The 19,440-nt window shown below is 49.0% G+C and overlaps 1 protein-coding gene across 1 annotated transcript in view; it reads left to right on the plus strand.

Annotated features, from left to right (window-relative positions):
* The window catches only part of slx4ip (SLX4 interacting protein), a gene marked incomplete at both ends in the record, with an annotated part of 37,467 nt that overhangs the window by 5,304 nt on the left and 12,723 nt on the right, over positions 1 to 19,440 (plus strand). The window contains 2 exons of the mRNA XM_083658291.1: positions 15,963 to 16,040; positions 17,248 to 17,336. Coding sequence (XP_083514417.1) covers positions 15,963 to 16,040; positions 17,248 to 17,336 — 167 coding nt within the window. The remainder of the gene's footprint in view (positions 1 to 15,962; positions 16,041 to 17,247; positions 17,337 to 19,440) is intronic.

A 19,440-nucleotide genomic window follows, 5' to 3' on the forward strand; every position in this document is an offset into this window, starting at 1 on the left:
TTGCCAAAAAGGCCGTGGACTCGGTGCCATATCAGAGCGTTTCCCCCTCTCAGAACATGAAACGGGCCAGCGCCTCAACAGGCCTGCACAGTTCAGGCGCTCCACTCCTATTAAAGGTCTTAAGTGAGTGTAATGACATTCTTGCTGAATGAGAGGGAGGCGAGCAGTGCAGTAACGGTGGAGACTGTGTGTGAGTGTGAGAGGGAGGTGAGCAGTGCAGTAACGGTGGAGACTGAGTGTGAGAGGGAGGCGAGCAGTGCAGTAACGGTGGAGACTGAGTGTGAGAGGGAGGTGAGCAGTGCAGTAACGGTGGAGACTGTGTGTGAGTGTGAGAGGGAGGTGAGCAGTGCAGTAACGGTGGAGACTGTGAGTGTGAGAGGGAGGTGAGCAGTGCAGTAACGGTGGAGACTGTGTGAGTGTGAGAGGGAGGTGAGCAGTGCAGTAACGGTGGAGACTGTGTGAGTGTGAGAGGGAGGTGAGCAGTGCAGTAACGGTGGAGACTGTGAGTGTGAGAGGGAGGTGAGCAGTGCAGTAACGGTGGAGACTGTGTGTGAGTGTGAGAGGGAGGTGAGCAGTGCAGTAACGGTGGAGACTGTGTGTGAGTGTGAGAGGGAGGTGAGCAGTGCAGTAACGGTGGAGACTGTGAGTGTGAGAGGGAGGTGAGCAGTGCAGTAACGGTGGAGACTGTGAGTGTGAGAGGGAGGTGAGCAGTGCAGTAACGGTGGAGACTGTGTGTGAGTGTGAGAGGGAGGTGAGCAATGCAGTAACGGTGGAGACTGTGAGTGAGTGTGAGAGGGAGGTGAGCAGTGCAGTAACGGTGGAGACTGTGAGTGTGAGAGGGAGGCGAGCAGTGCAGTAACGGTGGAGACTGTGAGTGTGAGAGGGAGGTGAGCAGTGCAGTAACGGTGGAGACTGAGTGTGAGAGGGAGGTGAGCAGTGCAGTAACGGTGGAGACTGTGTGTGAGTGTGAGAGGGAGGTGAGCAGTGCAGTAACGGTGGAGACTGTGAGTGTGAGAGGGAGGCGAGCAGTGCAGTAACGGTGGAGACTGTGTGTGAGTGTGAGAGGGAGGTGAGCAGTGCAGTAACGGTGGAGACTGTGTGTGAGAGGGAGGCGAGCAGTGCAGTAACGGTGGAGACTGTGTGAGTGTGAGAGGGAGGCGAGCAGTGCAGTAACGGTGGAGACTGTGTGTGAGTGTGAGAGGGAGGCGAGCAGTGCAGTAACGGTGGAGACTGAGTGTGAGTGTGAGAGGCCAGCAGGCAGTCGGGAGCCGTAAGAGGGGGAGGACAGACTATAGGCTTAGGGAGGGAAGCCCGGCGAACCTCGGGGCGGGTATTAAGTATTGGGGTCACCTATTCGGCGGGCGGGTCAAACGCTAACCCGCTAATCCTCGCAGAACTTTCAAACTGTCCGTCGCAGGGCGAGTGGAAGCTGTGTCTGTCTGTGCGTATCCACTTAGGGCCTAGGAACTATTTGTATGTGTTTGTCCGCAGAGCATTATGTTATTTGAGATTAGAATGAAGTAAGGTATCCCATAGTGACCATAGCGAGGTGTGTGTGTGTGTGTGTGTGTGTGTGTGTGTGTGTGTGGGGGGGGGTTATGTAGAACAATGTGTGTCTTTGTGCGGGGAGCACGTGCACACGCATGTGTTGCAATATAATGTACGTCGGTGGCGGGTGGGGTGGTCTTGATGTCTGGGCCAGGAATAGGTGTATGGAGCTTGGGGTGCGTGGTGCTATGTCTGTGCTGTTATAGGAGCGGGTATTCTGGGTACTGATAGGAGGCGCTGGTGCCAGTGTGGAATCACAGCGGCTTCCGCCCAACAGCCCAGCGGTAAGAACAGCCTAACAGCCTCAGCTGTTGCCACTTCAAATGAGCCATCAACAGCTTTTAACATTCCCAGAGCCCTTCAGTGCAAGTGTTTGTATCCGATTATCTCCACGCGTTATTACATTTATGCTCGAATGCTGCGTTGTGCGTGTGCACGTGCGTGCGCCTATGTGTGTGTGTGTGTGTGCGTGCATGTGTGTAGTATGTAATAGCACCCAGTGAACATGTCAGCTTGTGCCATGTCTCCCAGCCGCCAACATAAATCCAAACCGTTACTCTAAATCTCAGCTGCAGTCAGAGGCCAACTTCCAAACGTCAGTGCCCCCCCCCCCCCCTTACTTGAGAATCCATGATTATCTCATAGTGATGTGATTTATTTATGTTCTTAGAGAAGCTGAACACAAGGAACTTTTCCCACCAAACATCTTGGCTCTTGGAACGTGCAGACTGGACATGCCGGACCTTAGAAGTCCAGGGAAGGAAGGGGAGCTTGGGAGAGGCTAGTTTTCGCATTCTCCCTCCGGTAGACTGCGTCGAAACACACCCACATTTCTCAGAGAGGGCAATTACAGTTTGAAAAAGGAGTGCATAATAGCGTCTCTGTGTTCTTTTTGAGGAATACGTTTAGTTGTCACTTGATATATGACAGGTATTTGAGGGGAAGAAGCTGGCGGGGTGTTATGTCGTGTGAACGCAACGAGCGTCACGGTTATCTTCCTCGTGAAGATGCCACTGATCTGCCCCTGCACTGGTGAGCGGGAAACCCCGGCCTTCACGTCGGCCCCTCTTGGGGATAACTCACAGACAGTATCCAACCCCCATATTATGCTTGAATAACAGTCTGCGTTGACTTTTTTATATTAGATTAGCTCTTGTTTACTTGCGATGCTGATTGCGTGCTATCTCATCGTTTTGTTTGGTCTTCGTCTTGTCCTATTTTTTCCACTCAAGTAAATGTTGATGTTGTATTTCTGAGTGCTGTAGTGTGTATTTGTGCAAGTTTGTGTGTGTGTGTGTGTGCGTGTGTGTGTGTGCGCGCGCGCTGGTCTCCTCGGACTGTAAACCGAGAAGGTCCCCTTTTTACACGGATTTAGCTAACATGCCATTTCAAACTGCCAAAGCACATTAGCAGATGTCTTTATTCCTACGGTTAGTATCGATTCGACCACATTGATCTCTCCGTGGCAGCGTTCTTCTTCTGCGTACTTAACGGCTAGAGACAGAGAGACTCTGCTGGCGGCCAATCGCGGCGGTCGGAGATGCCCTGGCGTTCGGGGGCCTCTACTAACTGGTACCTAGCGTTCCTTGGAGCCCCGGCATGGGCAGAGCTTGGGCCCGTCTTCGTCCCTCTCTGCCTGCCTGCACAGGTGCCAGGGCTTAGGGGGAGGGAACACCTGCCAGCCTGTTTCCCCCATGGCCACGGCAGGCTGGAGAGGCATTTTCCCAGGCTCCCCAGATGAATGGTCACTAATAGCCGTGGGAGAGGGCTTTGCGAGCGCTGCACAGTGTACCACTGACTCCTCTTGGCAGCCCTACCAAGAGGGCTTAAGGGCCTGCCTGGCCACGGCTCCCCGCTCTCCGCTGCGGGAAAAAAGCACAAGTGTTGCTGGATAGCTTTACTGGTGGAGAATGTGTTTACGAATGGCCGTCTCTCCCCTCTCTCCGCGGTTGAAGAATGCGGAGGATGTGTTGAGATGGGAGAGAGAGAAAAGAGGAGTGATGTTCATTTGCGCTCCCCTTCTCTCTCTCCCTCTGTCATGGATTTAGGTTTGTTTGGCTCTTCGGGGTCTTTGAAGGTCTCGACGGCCCCCCGGACTACAACACTTTGTCCAATATGGCCGAGTTCATAAGCATACTGAAACGCGCCCGCCTCTATAAACTGTTACCTGCGCCGCCGCGGCGTGCGTGCAGGTCCAGGGTTGCCTCCTCCCCATCGGGAGAAGCCGCCCACTCCAGCCATGCAGACTCCTCCCACGTCTGTTCAGAGCAGCCCTCTCTCTCTCTGAAGACTCGCCAGTCATTTCTGTATATTAACAACCTAGCAATATTCTACCTTTTTTGTTTCTTCTCGATCCTACCGCAGTAGCTATGAGACTATTTCCGTGTGGCCGTGTTGTGCGCTGCGTCTCACTCCAGGCCGGTGAGGGCAGCGCTCTGTAAATAGAGCAGGCAGCACAGTTACCTGCCCTGCTCTGTGTTACTGGGCGTGAGGCAGGCCTGGGATTAAGGCCGAGGGGGGAAACGGAGACCTGTGACAGGAACAAAGGAATTCCAAAGGGCCCGGGCTGGAAATGGATCCCCATCAGAGTAGCCGCCCCGCCCCGCCCGCCGCCCCGACCGCCCCTCCCCTCCCCCAGCAGCGCCCCCCCCGCTGGGCGAGCCCCCTTCCCCCTGGTGCTTTGTGGTGTTGCTGCGGCTCTGTAAATCCCTCCTGTAAGCCCCCGGCCTTACTCAGCAGCAACACATAGGACAGTCTGACTCCACTGTTAACCCCCCTCCCCATTATTGCACACGCACACTTTCGCTCTTTTTTCTCCCGGTCTCTCTTCTTGTGTTTCCCATTATGACACATACAGACAAACATGCTCCTCTCCTCTTCTCTTCTCCTCTCTTTTAATCTCTTCTCTTCTCTTCTCCTCTCATCTCTCGCTTCCTTCTCTTCTCATCTCTCCTCTCTTTCTTCTCTCTTCTCTCGCTTCCTTCTCTTCTCTTCTCATCTCTCCACTCCTCTTCTCATCTCTTCTCCTCTCCTCTCTTCTTCTCTCTTCCTTCTCTTCTCATCTCCTCTCTTCTCCTCTCTTCTCCTCTCATCTCCTCTCTTCTCCTCTCTTCTCCTCTCATCTCTTCCCCTCTCTTCTCTCATCTCTTCTCCTCTCTTCTCTCACCTCTTCTCCTCTCATCTCTTCTCCTCTCATCTCTTCTCCTCTCTTCTCCTCTCTTCTCATCTCTTCTCTCACCTCTTCTCCTCTCTTCTCATCTCTTCTCATCTCCTCTCTTCCTTCTCATCTCTTCTCCTCTCTTCTCATCTCTTCTCTCACCTCTTCTCATCTCTTCTCATCTCCTCTCCTCTCTTCCTTCTCATCTCTTCTCCTCTCTTCTCATCTCTTCTCATCTCCTCTCTTCCTTCTCCTCTCCTCTCCTCTCTCCTCTCGTCGTGTCCTCTCACTTTCTCTCCCTCTCTCCACACACACAGGGTCAGCTGCAGTCTCTTAGGACACGACCGCAGGCCCCAGCCATAGCTGTCACACCACACTCGTTCCCATATAATTAGGGCCGTGGAATGGTAGCCCGAGCACGGATCACATTCATGTGACTGTTCTCTCCTTCACCACATTCTGGTCGGTGGGAGACGGCAGCACACACTCTCCTGAACTCAGGCGAACAATTCGGACCCGGCCCCGAAAAAAGGCCTCGTTTTGGGGGGGGGAGTTAGCGAAACATTTCAGAGAGGATCTCTTGTGTGTTTTCTCTCTCTCTTCTTCTTTTGTTTCACTCGGAGTAACGTCCTCCCGGGGGCCTGTGTCATCATCATGTGCTCTGTGTGAGCCGTGTGTGTTTTTTTTTCTTCTTCATGGGAACAGGTGTCATGGCAGCGTCGTGTGCCAAACTGGCTGTGTGTTGTCATTAAAAAGGCCTTGCCTAGGATGGCTTTATGAAAGCAGCGCTCTGCTGCTGCTGCTGCCCCGCACTGCAATGTAACTGTAGACAGTAATGCTTTCCAGGCCTTGAAGGTATGAGGTCAGTACATTACAACACGTCAACGTCCCACGTCCCCCCCCCCTCTCTCTCTCCTAAAGTTTAAAGAAAAACTTTGAAACGTGAAAATTAATCCCAACACTTTTTTCTCTCCTCGCTGCGGCCTCACTTGTCTGTTGTCGTTAAGACACTGGTAGCGAAACATTGATAGAATCTCCATGTGTTCCGTTGGGCCTGTTTCATCTATCTGGATTCATAAACACACAGGCCAGCAGATTTACAGGCCTGCTTCCAATGAGAGAGCTTGATGGGAGAGATTTAAAGGGCCGGCGCAGTGCATAACTCAAGTCCTCTCCAAACGGCTCTGCACAACATTAATCCGAAAGGAGTTTATAAAACGAAATAGGCAGTTTCCATCTCATCTCTCATTTTCAATATCTTTTCTTGGATAAACAATAGTGCAGGCCCTACTGTACTTTGAGAGATCTCCGGCTGCCTGGGCTAATTAAGATCTATAAGATATAATGATGATTGAATGGGACAGTTTGTATTGTGACTGCACTTCTTTCATCAGATTATGTTTCTGAGAAATAAATCCCCCCCCCCCCGACCCGCCCCGCCCCCACCCCAACGATAATTCTTCTGTCCTCCCAACTGCTCCCCCCCACCACTCTGGTCACATGCTGCATTATGGGCTGGCCGGCGCTACCATGCTGCGGCGTATTTCGTAACCGCGTTGAAGGGGTCACCCAAATGTTAAATTGAACACTCATGTGCAAATATTGTTTCAGGTGGACGTTGAGCGGGATGATAAGGCACAGCGCTCCGGCTACGGCTGCAGTTACAGTTACACACAGAGAGTGATGTCCTTCCAGGAAAGCCCCCACTTATATGTGGGTAACTTCCTTCATGCTCTCTCAAGTACCCCCCCCCGCCCCTTCCCCCCCCTCCCTCCCTCCCTCGCCCCCAAACCCCCCCAACTCTCCATCCCCCTCTTGAGGACAGAGGGAGGGCGGTCCACTTCAAAGCGGGGATGTCAAAGGAGCAGGATTCTCAGGCACTGGTGTCTGACTGTCCTGCTGATTCTACTCCTGTTCATAAAGGCCTCGCGTGGGAAATGCAGCTCTCCTGTCATACAGTGAAGACATAAGATGTACAGTGAAGACATTAGACATACAGTGAAGACATACAGTGAAGGTATCACATCCAGTGAAGACATACTACAGTGAAGACATTAGACATACAGTGAAGACATAATACATACAGTGAAGTCATACTACAGTGAAGACATAAGACATACAGTGAAGACATACAGTGAAGGTATGACATCCAGTGAAGACATACTACAGTGAAGACATTAGACATACAGTGAAGACATAAGACATACAGTGAAGACATGCAGTGAAGGTATGACATACAGTGAACACATTAGACATACATTGAAGACATTAGACATACAGTGAAGACATTAGACATACAGTGAAGACATTATACATACAGTGAAGACATACAGTGAAGACATTAGACACACAGTGAAGACATTAGACATACAGTGAAGACATTAGACATACAGTGAAGACATACAGTGAAGACATAAGACATACAGTGAAGACATACAGTGAAGACATTAGACATGCAGTGAAGACATCAGACATACAGTGAAGACATTAGACATACAGTGAAGACATGCAGTGAAGACATCAGACATACAGTGAAGACATACAGTGAAGACATTAGACATACAGTGAAGACACACAGTGAAGACATAAGACACACAGTGAAGACATTAGACATGCAGTGAAGACATTAGACATGCAGTGAAGACATGCAGTGAAGACATCAGACATACAGTGAAGCAGTCGTCCTCACTGGCCCCCCGACCTACTGCGGTCTGACTTAACGCATGGCAGAGACCCGCCAGGAGGCCCCCGAAAAAGCCTCCGGCGTCGGCGCAGAGACGCCTCGTGCGTATCGCTGTGCGTGAGGCACGACAACACGGGCCGCCAGGAATGCGGATGGCGAGCGAGAAGCAGGCTATGTTTTCTATGGCCGTTTTAATGATCTCCTCAGGATATGACTGCAGTTAATGAAGTCTGTTCCACGGGGGCCTACCTTTGACCCCGGTCTCAATGCCTCTCACCTCTCTGCCTGTTCCATGTTACAGTCCGACTCACTGGACGCCTCTCGCTTTGTTGACTTTTCTTTCCTCTCATTGTTTTCCCAGGAAGCGGTGAAAGCTGGAGGGGCGTGTGCGTGTGCGTGCGTGTGTGTACGCGCACGCACACGCGTGTGTGTGACTAAGTCGCATAAGTAGAGTATTCTATCCTTGGCACCAGCCGCGTGGAGCCCGTGTCTTGTTCAGCAGTTGTCTTGCGGTGTATTACAAGATGGTAGAAGTCTCTCCGCTACAAGCGGTTACAATATTATCTACCGCATTTCTGAAAACATGGCGTGCTGGCTTGTTTACTGTTGGATTTGACCTGTCATAATATTGTTGTGCATCGGGTTGCAAAACAATTAATCAAGAAATCAAACCGCCCCCCCCCCCTTCGGCGCGTCGACTCTGCAGATTTCGGCGGGTGTTGCACCACTGCGGGCTACGGTTGCCACAGAAAGGGGCCACTCATTCCCCGAGGAGGCAGCAGCAAAACTGTTTGTGAGAGAGAAACATGAATGTAAGCTTAGCACGAGAGAGAGGCTCCGGGCAGACGGCCAAGAGCAACTCCGCGCCGCGCAGGACGCTCGAGAGCCGGAGCAACAGCTGATGTCTCCAGTCACGGCCGTTTCCACTGGGTTCCCAACTCCGCGACCAGACGCCCCTGTCAGGCTTGTCCTGGGAATTGGCAAAAGCTGAAGCCACCCGGGACAAACAGGGAGAAAGAATAGTCGCAGCGCTGCACACATGAGACGAACTGGACTCAATCAAAAGCTTTTAAAAACACACAAACTCATCCATGTGCAATGAAAGATGCGTACTTCCTGGTCCCTCCTGAACCCAGAATGGGCAGAGAAAACAAAGGCGAGATACCGATCTGCATTCCTCTCTGTGTAGCCATCCAGAATGGTCAGTAGATGACTGATGACCAGTGAGTTGCTATTTAAAGAACAACTGAATTCCCCCCCCCCACCATAAAGAAACATTGCTATTCATGTTGTAGACAGGCAAGGTGCCATACAGTGTGTTGACACCTGGCTGCTATTATTGCATGTTGTTTGTGTGTACACCACGGGAGGAAATTAGCGGGGGCTCGGGGGGCAATATGCCCCTAAGAAAATCTAGAATTGCCCTTGGAACTGGGGTGACGGGGGCTTTTAAATGCCCCCATAAAATAAAGAGTTTAACACTTTCTGTATTTTAACATTATTCTGTATTTGCAAAGCGTGACTCGAAAATGGCCAACTAGGCATCCGTACAACCGCTGCCCCTCCTCCTACTAGCATTATTGACCTCAGTGACAGACAGGCAGCACAAGCTAGCTGGCCAGCTAGTTCACTCAAGTTTTTGCCAAGTACATTAATAACATGCCACACAATCAACAGTGTTGTTGAGATAGGAAATGCTGATCTGTGATTCTTTATGAACTTTTAGAAATAAAATATGCGTGGATAAGAGTCATTGATTGGTCTGTCATGCTAGGTGCAACTAAGGTATTTCCCAACATTTGATCAAATTGCCCAGGAAATGATCCAAAATGCCCCCCGAAATATATTTCACAGGGGGGCAAAAATAGCCCTGGTTTAAAAAAAGTAAATGTCCTACCCTGGTGTACACGCCTTCTATTATTTGAGGAATGGACTTCTGAGGACCCCGAGTCTTTTGGATAATTAAATGTGTGAGGTGTACCAGTGCAGAACAGCATGTGGTGCTCATACATGTAATATTAAACCTGCTCCTGGCTCAGCAAGATGTCCATTCCATCAGTTCTCCCCCCCATATTCATACACCGAGGCCACCTGAGCCCCTGCGTTAGCAAACAAGCTGTAAAACCACATTTATCATCCATCTCAAGTTGTCACATGGCCAGCCTCTCGCTGTAAGAGGTCCCACCCAGAGGGAATGGGCATGAAGTCTCGACGGCTGTTCTGTACGCTGCCGCTGTCATATGAGAAGTCCCTTCCCAGATGGGGGAAAACTTACTTTAAAAAGCATTTACACATGTTATTCTCATGATCTTTGACAACACAAACTGCTCTATTCCAAATCTTGAGAATTAAGGCTCTGTTCTGTGATGCTATCGTATTTTCTGAAGCTGCTGCGTTGACAATATATGGCCGGGATCAGATCTATGTTTTTTTGCATACAAACAACAAGGTATGTTTTGCTCTGGCGTTAACATTTTCTCCAATGGAAAATGGAAAAGCATCCTCCTGGTAAATCAGCCTTGTTGAAGTTTCTACAATCTCCTGTTCATTGCCAAAAGTACAGATTTAGAGCAAAAGTATAGATTTATTTAGCTTTATAGCTTCGGAAGAATTTTATTTTTTTATGCCAAACCCGGAGCAGGTCTGACTGACTCCCCATTGTTGAAACACGCATGCGTGAGTGTTGAGCGGCAGACTAGGCAAGCCTAGTTAAGCCCGACTGCTGCCGCTCAACACTCACACATGTTTCAACAACGGGGAGTCAGTCAGTCAGTCAGTCAGGATTAAGCCCGTTCCTTGGCCGGCCCGTTCTGTTCCAGGTGCTGCTTGCCTAGTCTTGTTTTTTCTTTGGTCATAGACCTTGACGAAGCTGTCCAACATCAGTGTGAAGTTGTCCCAACATCACTGTGAAGCTGTCCCAACATCAGTGTGAAGCTGTCCCCAACATCACTGTGAAGCTGTCCAACATCACTGTGAAGCTGTCCTAACATCACTGTGAAGCTGTCCCAACATCACTGTGAAGCTGTCCAACATCACTGTGAAGCTGTCCCAACATCACTGTGAAGCTGTCCCAACATCACTGTGAAGCTGTCCCAACATCACTGTGAAGCTGTCCCAACATCACTGTGAAGCTGTCCAACATCAGTGTGAAGCTGTCCCACATCACTGTGAAACTGTCCAACATCAGTGTGAAGCTGTCCCAACATCAGTGTGAAGTTGTCCCACATCACTGTGAAGCTGTCCAACATCAGTGTGAAGCTGTCCCAACATCAGTGTGAAACTGTCCAACATCAGTGTGAAGCTGTCCCAACATCACTGTGAAGCTGTCCCAACATCACTGTGAAGCTGTCCCAACATCAGTGTGAAGTTGTCCCAACATCAGTGTGAAACTGTCCCAACATCAGTGTGAAACTGTCCAACATCAGTGTGAAGCTGTCCCAACATCAGTGTGAAACTGTCCAACATCAGTGTGAAGCTGTCCCAACATCACTGTGAAACTGTCCAACATCAGTGTGAAGCTGTCCCAACATCAGTGTGAAACTGTCCAACATCAGTGTGAAGCTGTCCCAACATCACTGTGAAGCTGTCCCAACATCAGTGTGAAGTTGTCCCAACATCAGTGTGAAGTTGTCCCACATCACTGTGAAGCTGTCCAACATCAGTGTGAAGCTGTCCCAACATCAGTGTGAAGTTGTCCCACATCACTGTGAAGCTGTCCAACATCAGTGTGAAGCTGTCCCAACATCAGTGTGAAACTGTCCAACATCAGTGTGAAGCTGTCCCAACATCAGTGTGAAACTGTCCAACATCAGTGTGAAGCTGTCCCAACATCACTGTGAAGCTGTCCCAACATCAGTGTGAAGTTGTCCCAACATCAGTGTGAAGCTGTCCCAACATCAGTGTGAAACTGTCCAACATCAGTGTGAAGCTGTCCCAACATCAGTGTGAAGCTGTCCCCAACATCACTGTGAAGCTGTCCAACATCACTGTGAAGCTGTCCTAACATCACTGTGAAGCTGTCCCAACATCACTGTGAAGCTGTCCCAACATCAGTGTGAAGCTGTCCCCAACATCACTGTGAAGCTGTCCAACATCACTGTGAAGCTGTCCAACATCACTGTGAAGCTGTCCTAACATCACTGTGAAGCTGTCCCAACATCACTGTGAAGCTGTCCAACATCACTGTGAAGCTGTCCCAACATCACTGTGAAGCTGTCCCAACATCACTGTGAAGCTGTCCTAACATCACTGTGAAGCTGTCCCAACATCACTGTGAAGCTGTCCCAACATCACTGTGAAGCTGTCCCAACATCAGTGTGAAGCTGTCCCAACATCACTGTGAAGCTGTCCCAACATCAGTGTGAAGCTGTCCTAACATCACTGTGAAGCTGTCCCAACATCACTGTGAAGCTGTCCCAACATCACTGTGAAGCTGTCCCAACATCACTGTGAAGCTGTCCTAACATCACTATGAAGCTGTCCTAACATCACTATGAAGCTGTCGTAACATCACTGTGAAGCTGTCCCAACATCACTGTGAAGCTGTCCTAACATCACTATGAAGCTGTCCTAACATCACTATGAAGCTGTCGTAACATCACTGTGAAGCTGTCCCAACATCACTGTGAAGCTGTCCCAACATCACTGTGAAGCTGTCCCAACATCACTATGAAGCTGTCGTAACATCACTATGAAGCTGTCCTAACATCACTGTGAAGCTGTCCCAACATCAGTGTGAAGCTGTCCCAACATCACTGTGAAGCTGTCCCAACATCAGTGTGAAGCTGTCCCAACATCAGTGTGAAGCTGTCCCAACATCACTGTGAAGCTGTCCTAACATCAGTGTGAAACTGTCCAACATCAGTGTGAAGCTGTCCTAACATCACTGTGAAGCTGTCCCAACATCACTGTGAAGCTGTCCCAACATCAGTGTGAAGCTGTCCCAACATCACTGTGAAGCTGTCCCAACATCAGTGTGAAGCTGTCCTAACATCACTGTGAAGCTGTCCTAACATCACTGTGAAGCTGTCCTAACATCACTGTGAAGCTGTCCTAACATCACTGTGAAGCTGTCCCAACATCACTGTGAAGCTGTCCCAACATCACTGTGAAGCTGTCCCAACATCACTGTGAAGCTGTCCCAACATCACTGTGAAGCTGTCCCAACATCACTGTGAAGCTGTCCCAACATCACTGTGAAGCTGTCCCAACATCAGTGTGAAGCTGTCCCAACATCAGTGTGAAGCTGTCCCAACATCACTGTGAAGCTGTCCCAACATCACTGTGAAGCTGTCCCAACATCACTGTGAAGCTGTCCCAACATCACTGTGAAGCTGTCCCAACATCACTGTGAAGCTGTCCCAACATCACTGTGAAGCTGTCCCAACATCACTGTGAAGCTGTCTCAACATCACTGTGAAGCTGTCCCAACATCACTGTGAAGCTGTCCCAACATCACTGTGAAGCTGTCCTAACATCACTGTGAAGCTGTCCCAACATCACTGTGAAGCTGTCCAACATCACTGTGAGAGAACAACGTACAGAGTTACTTTTGTTCAAAAGGGAACAGCACCAGTGACAGCCGCATGGTGCCGGCTCAACTTGATTTGAATCTACTACTCGCCTTTTTTGGTTTTCCGTTGGGCGAGTACTGTACCAGGTAGCTATTACCTGCTACCTGGTACTTTCTTTTGGGTAACACACCACTACTGACTACTTTTTCCAGTTGTCCTACTTGTAATTCGTACTACTATTAAATGGCCTCTTCTGTGAAAAACAGTTGCTGTGACTAACAGCCACATACCGAGAAACACATCCCGTCCACATCCTCCATTGTTGCCGTGTGTCGCCTTGAAGATGACATCACAGCAGATTCACGCGGCGTCGCTATGATGACCAGCTCAGTGGCCTTGTGGTTTGCGTGTCCGCCCTGAGACTGGGAGGTCGTGAGTTCGATCCCCGGCCGAGTCATACCAAAGACTATAAAAATGGGACCCATTTGCCTCCCTGCTTGGCACTCAGCAGCAAAGGGTTGGAATTGGGTTAGATCACCATATGATTCCCGAGCGCGGCGCACGCTGCCACTCACCGCTCCCCCAGGGGATGGGTCAAATGCGGAGAACAAATTTCACACACTCAGGTGTGTGACAATCAGTGGGACTTTACTTAGTTATAGGGGGTGGGGGTGGGGTGCGGAGGCACATTGAGGGGGGAACTATGTGCTCTGTAAAAGCAAGTGGTGGAAAAGTGCCCACTCACTTGTACCTTGTTTTCTCACAGGGTAGGAATACATTGTGGGTGTTGTCGTGCTTTTAGGCAGAAGGGTCGTAAATATTCCCCACAGGAGCCAGAGACTGGCACTTCTTCCAGCTCGTCACCTGGAGAGTAGCTCCACCCTATTATCTCCGGGACAAACATATCGGTTATAATTATCTAGTACCATAGTAACAATCTTTGGGTGTTTCATGATGTCACAACCCACATTCCTTTCTCTGGGTTTTTTTGTGCGTTACCTACTTCCGCATACAGCGCATAATGTTGAACGGAGCTCAATATTGTGAGTATTTAGTTAACAGACTACTGATACCACAGGCTGAGTTTGTGTTTGAAGTAGACTTGAAGTAAAATAGTATCATTCATGTCACTGTTACTTCTCCTCCCTGAAGTATTCACCGGGGTGGCCAAAATCATCCGCAAGCAAGATTGGAAGGGAAGCAGAGGTGGGCGGTGCCATCAGTCACTGACCAGTGGACTTAAGTGTTTACCTGTGGCAGTTTAGTGGCGGGCTGTGTCTTGTAATTGCATGCCATTACCTGCAATCACCACACGGCTCTTTTTGAAGACCATAATGAGGTGCTTTCAGCTGGGATACCATCAGCTGACAGAGAAAGGAGAAATGTCCACACAGGCCCCTACACACTTCTGTGTGGCCTCTCTGCTGTCAACACGCTGTCTGTTTGGTATGTTCTGTGTTCATGTTTGTCCCAGTTGTAGGTCAAGATTTTGTAAGAGTGTACTACGTAGGCTGTCAGTATTGATTGTCCCAACTCATCTCTGACTGTTAGGGCCTACAGGCAGAGTGGTTGCGTGACTGTCAGCCTTTCGTCGCTATTGGGTGACAACCTCCAAAAATGTCCAAAATGTCAATTTTTTTCCAGGAACGAAGACAAACAGCCTCGGTTTTAGGTTTAACACGATGCATTTTTGGCACCGTCCGACACGTTTCGAGAGGGTTTTTTCATGAGCGGAAGAGGTCAGCGAATCTTCTCAACCCGTAGAAGACCGTGTAACCCTCCGATTGAAGTAAAAAACCAAATCAACCAAGTTATGGAGTTAAAGAGGTTTTCACACGACAACAGCGATATGAGAAGCTGAGTAGTAAGAAGAAATTACGAGCTGGCGGTGATAAGGTTTTGCAATCCCTCGATGGGCTGTTAGTGGAGAACCGAAAAGGTAGACTCTCTGGCTACTAGTCTGTGCGAGGCTGAAGCCAGCAGGCTCCGTCAGGACTGTTGTCTTGTTTACAAAGAACAACTGAATATAGCGTGTTAGCCAGACCCCCGCTTTTAGTCAACAAATTCCTACCAGATTAGCCAACAGGCCTCTGTCTTTGCCCGGCGCATCTCACATTCCGCGGATAATGACAAACAGAGCGGAGGCCAAGGACACGGTCTCCCTGCTCCCACCAGGCTGCTGGACGGTCAGCTAGACGAAAACAGAATGAAGACGTTCTCACTCCACGAGATGAATGAGCTCACCTCATAATGCCAGGAGGACGAGGCCCAGATTAAGAGCGCTGTACAGTTGGGGAATGAAGAGGCCACGTGTTATCTAGGACAAAGTTAGATGTTTAATAGACGAGAGAAGGTGGTCCGGACTGGCCTCGACCTTTGGCACGCAGAACCAACAGTGTAATAAACGGGCATGGTTCTTTATGTTGGTCAAACAGACTTGTTGCAACCTTGCCCGAGTTCTGGATGTTCTCATGGTGCATCAAAGGGGGCTCTGTGTCCGTGGGCGTCCGTCCTCCAGGACAGATCCCGGCGCAGAGATGACAAACTGATAAAGCGCTTCTTCCCTGACAGCCACTGTATTCACTTTAATTGTTGCTTCATGCCTTTCGCCTCGACAGTCTGTCTCCAATCAGCGAGCCCCAGTCTGCCTCTCTGTGTTCTTGAAGCGGTGCCCAGTCGTGTTTGAGCAGCGTCGTCGCCGCCCACAGGGCTTTTTTGATCGGAACAGGAATATTTGCATTGAGCGTCCTTTCATTAACCACTTTAGCTGTCTTGATAGTGAAGAGATTTGAATACCAACAGTGGCCATTGAGCAAATGGTATCAGTCAATCACTCTGTGTGAGAACAGGGGCGGTTACACACCGTCCAAAAAAGTCCGACCCACTGGCGACAGTAATTCATTTTTCCAGTCTGAAATGAAAATGATCCAGCCCTGTTAAATGGTTTCAGAGGGAGAGGATGATTTCTAAGTGTCTGCTCTTGTATCTGCCTGTTTTGCTGTTAACTTGTTTTTTCCCCCTTTTTATTATTTGTTGTGTTGTTTTTTGTTTTTTTCTACAGGGAAAAGCTTCAACCTCGTGGCCAGTTTTCTGAAGCGCCACTTCAACCTCCGATGTGTCGTCAAGCAGCTCTATGGGGGTAGGTTCACCTAGAAGGTCTCAGCAGATCAGTTATCTCGGTTAAACGAGTCTGACAAGAGCCATCTCAGCCTCTCATACCGGGGCCAAAGTTCCCACAGAAAAGAGCAAGTCATCTCATGTGGTCCAGCGTGTTGATCTTTCTCCCCCTCACTTGGTTTTATGTCCTGTCCCTACCTGCTTTGGCTGCTGTGGAGCGCAGGCGGCCATTAAGTGGTTCCCTCGAGAGGCTACTGAGAGTGGGAGAGAGAGAGAGACTGAGCGCTGTCTGCCGGAGGGCAGTGAGAATCTATCTCCATGGCCCATTTAGCGCCCGTGACCCACAGCCACCTTTTCATGGGACCGACATGGCCCCCTTCCTGTCGGTAAAGTTAATATCGGCACCCCGGGGACCGACATGGCCCTCTTCCTGTCAGTAAAGTTAATACCGGCACCCCCAGGGCCCTGGATGACCTGCTGCAGGCTGAGATGACGGCTTCTCTCAGCAGGCCCGTTACACCAAATTAGACCTAGTCACTCAGGGGTCAAAGGTCGTGTAATTTGGTCCACTGCGTTAGCCCGTGCATCGTGGCCGGGTTGTTTAAATTTGAAATAAATAAACGATAAAATGTCTCTGACAACTGTTATAGTTACAGCCCGAGAAAAAGAAACACGTGTATATATATATATTAGTCAGGCTTTGTCTAGAATCTGTAAAAGAACGAACAAGAATCTGTGAGATGGTGGGGTTGGTTTCTGCGCAAGAAAATCACAGTTCCTCTGAAGCTTCAGTCAAATACTGCCCACCTCGGCGACTCTTGTCCAGTTGAAGTGGTGATATGAGGTCAGTCCTTTTGGAATACATAATGGACTGTGAGGCAGCACGATAATATAATAAATGTAATATAAATTATTGTTGTTCTTGTAAATGGTCATTACCCCCGCACAGCAGATAAAACATTCAGATTGCTCCCCGAGAGTCGTTATTAATGTAATATTTCCTAATATTTCATGCTGTCCACGTGGCTCATAAAGACAATCGGCAATCGTCTGTAAACGGCCTTCTTCTCTCCCGCTTTTGAGGGCTAGTAAATACTCGGAGCTCGTCGATGGCCCGACGAACCTCCACCGCAAATCCCCTCCGCCCGACTTTTTGACCGGGAGCCAGGATCGAGAGCCCCCCACATTATTAACTAGCACGCTCTCTGTTGTTTCTCCCCTTGCGCCAGAGTTGCGTGTGTTTCCCGAGCGCTACGTTGTGTGTGTGAGCCGTCCAGAGGATGCCTCCGCGCACCATGGAAACCTGAGAGCGGCCGCGGTGAGTGCTGTTTATACTCCCCTATTTCCTCTTCCAGTCGCCTGGCAAAGAGTCCAAACTGCATGGGCTCTGTGTGTTATTATAGCGCTGTGTTGCCAAGTTGCGCTCTCACTGTATATATGCCGGGCCTGTTTACACAGGGTGGCCTCTGAACCTGCAGGACCTGTTTTGGAGCCGGTCCCCCCCAGGCCCAGTGATGGAAATGAGAGGGGGTGGGGGGGGGGGGGGGTCCAAAGTGGCGGGGTCACCCCCCCCCCCCCCCCCCCTCTTAAGAACCAAGGTACAGAGAGTTGATCGAAGCCCTCCAGGGAACCTCCCTTTGTGGTTTCCCCCGGGGAACCGCAGAAAGTGGTTTTGGTATTGCTGCGTCAGAGAGTGGCATTTACAAAACGCTGACTCGGCTTAATGAGCTGGCGTAGATGGAAGTTAAAGGAGGGCATTGGGGGACAGGTCGGCCCAAGGTAAATCTGAAAATGATATATTGCCTGAAGATGAGATGATTTTCTGCTGATTGACAGGGCTGCAACTAATGATTATTCTCATTGTCGATTCATCTGTCGATTACTTTCTTGATTAATCGATTAGTTGTTTGTCTGTAAAATGCATTCGTAAAATGTCAGAAAATGGTGAAAACATTTGATCAGTGTTTCCCAAAGACCAATATGATGTTCTCAACTGTCTTGTTTTGTGCGCTGTCCACAACCAAAATATATTCTGTTTACTGTCATACAGGAGTAAAGAAAACAGAAAATAGTCACATTTAAAAAAACTGGAATTAGATAATTTTGACTTTTTCCCCTGTAAAAAAATACTCAAACCCATTGTTCGATTATCAAAATAGTTGCAGATGAATTTACTGGTTGGCGACTTTGTTTAATCGTTGCAGCTCTACTGATTTATCCTCCCCCATAAAGTAAACACAACCAATACTATTTGTCTGAGCAGAGGTCTTCTCTTCATTTCAAATTCTTCTACCTTCTACTGTCTAAATGCATATTGCCTCTAAGAGAATCACAGCCATTTGTTAATGATACAGTCCATATCCTTAGATTTCAGGAATAGTTTTAAACAGTCATGCTGTAACACTGTACCTTTTATGATAGCTTGTAGGGGGATAGTCTCAACGCCAGACTCATGAGAGTTCTTACGCTGATACACTACGTTACTGCCTGCTGCAGATCTCTCTCTGCGTCTGGGACACTGCTCGCTCCAAACTGTTTTTTGAATCCTGGCCAGTGATTGGTTCCCCCCAAAATCCTGGGGGCACCAATCAGTAAGGACTTGAGCGATCAGGCGCGCCCACCTAACCTGACTTTCTAAAACGAACCACTCTCTCATTGGTCAGTCATTCAATTTCGAACTAGGGCTGCACGATATTGGAAAAAACTGACATTGCGATATTCCCCGCCCATGCGATATATATTGCGATATGAAAAAATACAGATTTTCACCAGATTAGCTCTATTTGAAAGAAAATAATATTTCTAGAATGATTGGGATGATTTTGTAGAGGAGTCCATCTGATTTTGGAGGGGAAATTAGGTATTTTAATGTTTCTCAACCACTGGGCTGTGACCTACTGGTAGGCCTCAGAGCGTCATCTATCAGGGTGCATACACATTTTGACCAATGGATTTCCATGACTTACATACATGAAAAAGTGAGTTATGACATTCTACTTTAAAATGTCACTAGCCTATACTTCACTTAGTGTAATGCAGCCTTTAAAACCAGGGAAAGACAACATGTATGCTGTATCACCATATTACCATCCAACATCTAAGACCATATAGTCTCAAATCACAATACAATATGGATATAAATTTGATATATTGCCCACCCCTAATATTGAGTGCCAGAATCTACCTCCCAATGATGCTATTTGCAGAAAAACATTAGATTTAATTGATTATAATCACTGCTTTCAACTTCTTTCGTTCTTCTAACGTTTCAATAAATCAACAATGAAACACCGCTGCCACTTCACACACTTGGTCTGACCCCCCTCCAGAAACTACCAAGTGGTACGCTCCGCATTTGGGGAGTTCCGGTTTTTGAGCGCAGGCAGGGCAGTACAGAGACGAGGATTCACATGCAGCCGACC

Source organism: Poromitra crassiceps (assembly GCF_964638095.1).
Source record: "Poromitra crassiceps genome assembly, chromosome: 22".
NCBI classification, from domain to species: domain Eukaryota; kingdom Metazoa; phylum Chordata; class Actinopteri; order Beryciformes; family Melamphaidae; genus Poromitra; species Poromitra crassiceps.